The following is an 8,203-nucleotide window of genomic DNA, read 5'->3' as shown; positions in this document are numbered from 1 at the left end:
TCCTGGGGCCCCAGGTCTGCTCACTGCCGCAGTGATTACTCAGAGACCAAGGGCAAACGCGGGGAGTGAAGGATTCAGGGGGACTGGTTCTTCTATTTGAGATACCCAAGTTTCACCCCAAAGTCTTAGTATAGCAGCATCAGCGTCCCTGAATGTCGGAGCACTTTACAGAAGCAAGAGGTATTACCTTTGAAATCAATATGGAGGAGTGCTAGGATCACTTTAGAAAAGTCCTTATCTAAACAGGTCAATGATTTATTAGGATTATCTTCTGATTTACAAGTTTATAGCAGAACATTCTGGAAAACTGGCTAGGGCTAGAGCAACAGTTTACTGGGTTGCAAACTACCAGTGCAACCACCAAGCACGAGGAAGTGGCTAGTTCATCATAAGTTGGAGGCACTGGAAAACCAAGCCAGACATCTTGGTTTCTACATTTTTCCAATAATCATCCAAGGTTAATTAATTAATTAATTAATTAAGATTAAAATTAACCTCATAGTTTTCTTTCTTTTGTACATATGTATATAATTGCAAATTTTGTTTATAATTTTATTGCAAAACTTCCCATATTATTGTTCCCCCCTCTCGTTAATGCCTTGTTATCATGTTTTTACTGTTCAATGTAAAGCGCCATGCCGTGCGTTTGTTTTTGCGTTACAATGTGAACCGACATGATATCCTGGATGAATGTCGGTATATAAAAATTTTAAATAAAATAAATAATAAATAAGGTCACACCTGTTGATTTATTTAAAAAACATTTGGTGGAGAAAAAAATAAGCAGGGCCACTCTGCCGGTCTCATTATTTCTCATGCTGTCAGGGTGTTATTTAACAGTCACAGAATCTGGATTTTCCCTGCTTTATGTAAAGTAACACAAAATAGGTGAACGCAATTTTTACTGACACATCAAGAGGTTATGTGGCCGCTAACTTTGTTCTTTGCTTCCTTTGAAACTGTTTGGTGAAATATGCACATAACAGATTTTCCATGACCTAAATAATATTTTCCTAAATAATATAATTTCTTCTGATGTGGGGTAGGAAATAGGCGTTATTCTTTATTTATGCCCATCTTTTCAAAGTGCTTGGTCATTTAATATGTAATGATATGAGTACTCTTATTAGGGCAGGGATAATACTTGAAGTTTTGTTTGTAATATGTAGCCTTTATGATTTAGCTCCAAGAAATGTTTGTATTAGATGTTCCATATATAGGCAGTATGTATGGGAAGCTTCCTTTAAAACTGTTGATTCTGTTCCTTTTATGTATACTTTATTTGGTGGATCAATGAGTTCTAGTGGTTCATGCATTGATCCTTACACAATTGGACTATTGTAATGCAGTGGATGTAGGCCTGCCACTATTTCCGTGAAGAGGTTCCCACTTTTACAGAATACAGCAGCCCACATGACCTTTGACTCTTCTATTGTTGGAGGAGCTATATTGGCTTCAGGAGGGATGCAAAGTGAAATTTAAGATTCTCTGTCTTACTTTTAAAGCATTACATACTGGCCTGCCACAGTAGTTGCCAAGCCTGCTGATTAGATACGAAACCTGAAAAACCCTTTGTTCCTCTCAGTAGGGCTTTTTCAGATGCCTGTGCCTGTGGACGCTCAGACCCAGCCCAATCACTATGTCATGGGAGTGGATGCAAGTCTGAAGATAGACTCTCGTAAATTGAAGAAGGTTGTTCATGATGCTTGTATTTAATTTATGAGCGAGTACTGTATATGCTATGCATGGTCCTTGTTTCTTTTATAATGACAGAGGATTACTGATGAGGGGTAGAGGTATTAATTTCTCTTGCTGGTGTTATCTGTAACTGTTAATGATGTTTGTACTTGATCGTTTCCATCTTCTTATATGAACTGCTTTGATTTGAGGAAAGACAATATCTCAAAAATTAACTTACATTAGTGTATTTTAAAAGTGCATAAATAAAAAGTTAAAAAAAATATGAATTGCTAGAGATAAACTTGGCACCTGTGTGTAAAGGCTTAAGAGAGGATTGAAATGGAGCCACAAGTAGTGTGCTGAAATTGTAATGGCTGTATTTGTTATGAGCCCATGCAAATGTTTTAACTCATTCACTCTTCTGGGTCCGACAACATAAACACATTTATTCAGCACTATTCATGTAGTCTTATTTAATAAAAATACATCTGCAAACAAAACAGGCTTAGGCCATCTGGGTAACATAAGCACTTGCTAGGGAGTGCTAGCAAAAGTGATACAGTACTAACCTGATTTCCTATGCATGCACCATAGAAAGAAAGCATAACAACTAAAAACAAATATATATAGCAATTAATACCTTTGTATTGGAGTGACTTAATACATTTCTTGATTAGCTTTGGAGAGCCACTATCTCTTCTTCAGGTCAGCAATCAAAATTAGCAAACAATGAACCTCAAAGGAACTGTGAAGTAGTATTAGCTTTCAAAAGTGAGGCAAGAAATGTATTAAGTTATCTTCTTTATTGAGCTATCATTTTATAATCTATTTTTTTTTGTTACCCTTTATTTCTGTGCATTCAAGTAGACTATCACAGCAGTTAAAATGATGATTAAGTGAAGGAAAACGTATGCCAGCCACTGTTTGAAAGCAATATCACATTAATATTTGCAAGCTATTTTACACCGAAATAAATGTGTACAATCTTATATAACAAGGTTTCTTTTTCTGCTTATATACATGTTAAATAAAACAGTACTTTAAATAGCATGTTAACTTTCCGACGCAAAAAGTAGTGAGAAAAATGTATGATAAAGGAAAAAAAAAACATTGTTTGATAAATATTTAGCATAATCTTTAGCATTTGAAGATCTTCTCCAGTTCCGGAACATTCGAGACAGGGCAGGCATTTCCGCTCAGTCTGTAACTGACCCGCATTCTGCTGGAAGGCCTTCTGATTCTCGCCATTTTGCAAGGCGCTTCTTGAACCATAGCTAGACAGACAAAAAAAAACCAAAAAAGTGCTCTTGGTAACATACTTACAAAATAAAAAAATCGAATATAACGTGCCTCACAGTCTATGACAACTAATAAAAAAAGTAATCTAGACAGTGGAACAACTATAGACTATGTCTCTCAAAGTCAGAAGACAACATTGCCCCTGCCAGGAGCTCAAAGCCATAAAGCAGTGTCTGCCATTGTCTGGAAGGTGGCTGAAATGAATGGACCAACACCGAGGGAGATTGGCGAGACAGAATTGAGGAAGTGCTGTCATTCGAAAGGCATCCAAGGTTCTGTTTCTGGACAGTTGAACTGTCTGCCCTCTTACCAGGTTTTACACTGTATCTTGACAAGATGGCAGTTTCACCAGTTCAGGGCTACTTAAAATGTGTCAAATTGTGAAGCACTTTTTAGCATTATGCTGATTTTAAAAAGAAGCCAGACTCAACCCTTTCCTTTTGTCAACTGATGGAATAGCCTCTAACAATTATTTCCTCCTGCTCTATTATACATATAAAGTATGCCAAGACATGCTGGCACCACAGTTGTGACTGATGGCTGAAACTTATTCTTAGCTACAGAGAGAGATTATTCAAGTAAGGAGGATACAAATCTTGAAAAAGAAGATAATCAAATCTGACTGCCTCCCTGATTTCAGAGTCAGGACTTAGCTTAATTACAAGTTAAAAAACGAGAGAGTCATGTTTGACCAGCCCCTGAATCTGTGAGCTCAGGCTTTGTCATTGGCCAAAGCTGATCACTTCCAGGCCATGTGTGTACACTGAAGTTATTCTTTTCAGCCAATAACCTTCAAACCCTGATTTAAATTCTGATACTGGTTTCGCCCCCATCATTTCTTCTGGGAAGTTCATCCATTATCTTGGGAGTAAGGAAGTACTGTATTTTCTTCCATTACTCCTTCAGTCTCATACCATAACCTCTTTTTTGTAGGTCTTCCTTTATATGGAAAAATGTCTTCTGCATTACATACATAATGTGTGTCAGACCGAAATCCATTGAATCCATCATCCTGTCTCAGGCAGTGGCCAGTTTGGGTCACCAATACCCAACAAATCCAGTAAAGCACATCTATTTCCTAATCCTCACTCTCAGGGATAGCAACAGCTTTCTTTAGTCTGCCTGGCTAATAATGCGTTATGAACTTTACACTAAAAACTTATCCAAACCTATTTCAAACCCCGCTATGCTAGTTGCCTTGATTAAATCCTCTGGCAACAAATTCCACAGCTCAATACTGCACTGAGTGAAAAAGTACATTCTTCGATTTTTAAATCTGCTGGTTGTTAGTTTCAAGGAGTGTCCCCTTGTTATAGTATTAATCGAAAGGGAAATACTGTAACTGTCCTTTATTTACTTGTTCTACCCCACTCATGATTTTATAAACTTCTACTATGTCCCCTTTCAGCTGTCTCTCTTCCAAGATAAAAAGTTCTAACCAGAACTGTACATGCAAGATGCAGTCGAACCATGGCTCCTCAGAGGCAATATAATTTTCTGATTTATTCTCCATTCCTTTTCGGATCAGAACTGCCACTGCAGTGCACCGAGCTGAGGATGTCAACGTACTGTCCACAAGAACTCCAAGGTCCTTTTCCTGGGTAGTGACTCCCAATACAGAACCCAGCTTCATATATCTGTCGTTAGGATTGCTTTTCTCTATGGGTATCGATTTGCACTTTTCCACATTAAATTTCGTCTGCCATTCATTGCCCAGTCTCCCTGTCTCACAAGGCCCTTCTGCAGTTTCTCACAATTCTCGCTGCCATTTGAATTATTTCATGTCGTCTACAGATCTGGTCACTCCACGCGTTGTTCCCTTTTTTAGATCATTTATGAATATGTTAGACAGCACAGATCTAGGTACCTGTTGCAACCTTATGATTTTCGAATGGTAGTTCAGGCAATGTTGTTAACTCCACTTTTGGACTGCTGTAATGTTCTTTACTTAAGATTGCCCAAATCTGCTCTTACGATATTGCTGCTTCGAGAAAATGCTGCTGCCTGCTTGATTATGGGCGTGTCACAGATCATATTACGCCAGTATTGTCTGTCTCCACTGGGTACCGATCCAATAGAAAATGAGACTTAAAATGGTTTTGCTGGTACATAAATTGCTTGCCAAACCATCACGTTCTTGGACTTACATGCTACTTAAATGATATAATCCAAGAAGAGCTCTCAGCTCCTGACAATTGACTATACTAGAATCTCCATCTATCTGTGAAGTCCACCTGTCAGAGATTCGCCAGCGTGCATTTTCAGTGGCAGCCCCCAAAATCTGGAATAATTTGCCACCTGAAATACATGCAGCTATCTGTGTCAAGAATTTTAAGAAGTTTAACGACTATGCTATTTGAAAATGCCTACGGTGGAACTGCCTAACTGTTTGAAAGGACTGCGATATACGGACCTTACTAAATTTTATTGATGTTTTTGGTGATTTCTGTTTTAATGAGAGATCTACTTATCTTTGGTGTTTTAGTCACTGCTGTTTTAATACAAACTTTTGACAGTTTAGGCGGATTATGATATAATTCATAACTCTGGTTCAGAATTTTGGCTCATTCAGCCATTCCCAGAATCCTCAGAGGGCTGATTCACACTGACAACTGCTGAAATATAGTGACTTTCTGACTATCACAGATTCAAAGGATGTAGAAGAGTTGGGAAACTTGTGGCTCTGCAAAGCCTATAATTAAAGGCCAGGAAGGCATCAATGACAATATTTGCACTACAATACAGGGAAGCTTGGTTTGCATGAAGCCAAGATGCAAGCTTTTGTCTTACAAATGCCTATCTCAACGACAGGAGCCAGGTGAAAAGATTCTTCTTTAAGGTTACAAAGTCCTGGCGCCAGTAAATGGAATTCAGGCCGAGCTTCTATTCAGAATACAGACTTGCTATCTATTTACACAACACAGCGGATCAAGAGAAGATCAGAAGAAACAAAGGGCATCAAAGCCATGTTGATAAAGGAACTTTTATGGTGGGAGGATGGACAGGTTTAGCTGGTGAAGAATTCTCAGTTGGGGGGAGTGATCCTCACAAGCATTTACAATACATGATAGATTGTCATGACAACAGCATAATGTATCTTTGTAAATGAGTCTTTGGGCAGTCACGCCATTCTGGAAGTTTCGGCAATACCGTATGTTTAACTATAAAAGAAGGTTCTCTTCCTGTATTAGATGAGATGCTTGTTATTTGAAAGACGAAGGGCACCCATTATATAGCATCTCCCAGGAACACTTTTAAAAAAGCCAAATAAAATGTATTTTATACCTTTTACTAAGTCTAAGTGTTCTTGTGTGCCTGGCCCTGAGTACAGAAATTATGTACAATTATAAATAAAATTAACCAGAACCAAAATATACTATATCAACTGGCTCACCTTTCTCTACATGTGTATTTGCACCTTCAAAAGATTCTAAAATATTGGTAAGGCAAGACTTCCCTTTGCTAAACCATATTGACTTTTTCCCATTAAGTCATATCTCTGGCCAGTGATTTAATTTAAGAGTAGCTTCTATTTTGCCCAGCACCGATGTTAGGCTCAGTCTATAGTTTCCTGGAACACACCAGAGCCCTTTTTAAAAATTGGCTTCATGTTAGCCAGTCCTCAGTCATTGCATGTATATGATTCATGTATTTAAATACCTTCACTCCTATCCCCCTTTTTCTCTTGTCCTCCATGGTATATATATATATATATATATATATATGTTTAGGTTCTTAAAGCTCAATATGTATTCCCAATTCTTCCCATATCCAACTTCTTTTATCATCACTTTGTGGGGGTGAGTGGAATATGTATTAACTTTTACACCCCGCTGCTAATCCACTCACTCACTCTCCCCTCCTTCCCCCAGGAATGACCCCCAGCAGTCTCCTTCACACCCTCCATAAAACATTCCCTGACTTGTGCTCTGGGTGCCTCCCTCCTCTTAGCTGGAATCAAAGAGACCTGCTGGCTGCTCTTGCCTCATCTGGTCCAGCCCCTCTCTTCTTGTTCCTCTCCACATGCTGCCTATTGACACAGGAGTGTAACAGGTGATGCTGGAACAGATACAGCAGAGCAGAAGGCAATTACTCTGCTCCAGCCTCTTCCCTTTTCTTTCTCTCCACAGGCTGCCTACAGGGTCTGCTCCAGCCTCACTCCGCCCTTCCTGTGCAGGCAGGAGGAGGAAGGGGGTGAGGCTGGAGGAGAAAACCAATTCTCTGCCTCTTTCTCTAGCCTCTTTCCTCCTGTTCTCTGTACACTTACCGCAGGAGAGAGGTAGGAGCAGTAAACAGTTCCCTGCCCCAAACATTTTAGTGTTTCCCCCCAGAGACCACTGGAAATTTGTACAAATTCACAGTCTCCGAGTGAAATCTGAAGAGTTCATAGGTATATTGGTAGGGCTGCAGCCCATACCACCAAATTAGTTCCAGCCCCTGAGACTTCTTTTATCTTAGTACTGTGCAACAAAATATAGGAAGATTGTCTAATTATATTAGCTCCTGAAAGCACTGTGACCACCAGTCTGATGTATCATAATGTCATCTCCCTGAGGGAATCCTCCATGGCCTGCCATGCCATTACATATATTTATTAAATATGTATAAACCACACTAAGAGTCTAATAAAACATACATAATATCTTGTGAGACTGGGAATCCAAATAACAGATTTAATTTAATGTGGACAAGTGCAAAGTGATGCACATAAATATTCAAAACTGCAGTTACATGTTAGGTTTCATATTAGGAGTCACCAAATCTGAGCATCATTATGGACACTACATTGACTGCCACCACACAGAGAGCTGAGGATTTCAAAGCAGCAAACAAAATGTTAGGAATTATTAGGAAAGGAATGGAGAATAAAAGAGAAAACATAGTATCATTGTATTGCTCCACACTGCGACTGCATCTAGGAGTACTGTGTGCAGTTCTGGTCTGCACGTCTCAAAAAAGATATAGCTGAACTAAAAGAGGTGCAGAGAAGGGCAACCAAAGTGATAAAGGGGATGCAATGGCTTCCCTATGAGAAAAGGCTAAAAACGTTAGGGTTCTTCAGCTTGTAGTAAAGATGAATGAGGGGAGATATTATACTGGTCTATAAAATTATGAATGGAGTGAAATGGGTAATACAAATTGGTTGTTTACTCTTTCAAAAGAAGCTAGTTTACGGTAAGCAAACGGTGTTTTCCATAAATAGGATGAATTAGCCATGCTGAAT

General features: G+C 38.9%; 1 protein-coding gene across 2 annotated transcripts in view; it reads right to left on the bottom strand.

Annotated features, from left to right (window-relative positions):
• Positions 1-2,106: 2,106 nt before the first annotated feature.
• HOPX (HOP homeobox) overlaps positions 2,107-8,203 on the bottom strand; it is a 55,807-nt gene continuing 49,710 nt past the window's right edge. For both annotated transcript variants that reach the window (XM_029601043.1, XM_029601032.1), the window contains exon 3: positions 2,107-2,954. In XM_029601043.1, coding sequence (XP_029456903.1) covers positions 2,877-2,954 — 78 coding nt within the window. In that variant the 3' untranslated portion in view covers positions 2,107-2,876. The remainder of the gene's footprint in view (positions 2,955-8,203) is intronic.

This window comes from Rhinatrema bivittatum, chromosome 1 (genome assembly GCF_901001135.1).
Source record: "Rhinatrema bivittatum chromosome 1, aRhiBiv1.1, whole genome shotgun sequence".
Lineage (NCBI taxonomy): Eukaryota > Metazoa > Chordata > Amphibia > Gymnophiona > Rhinatrematidae > Rhinatrema > Rhinatrema bivittatum.
Note: the sequence above shows the minus strand (reverse complement) of the source record. Positions and strands in the feature narration are given on the sequence as shown.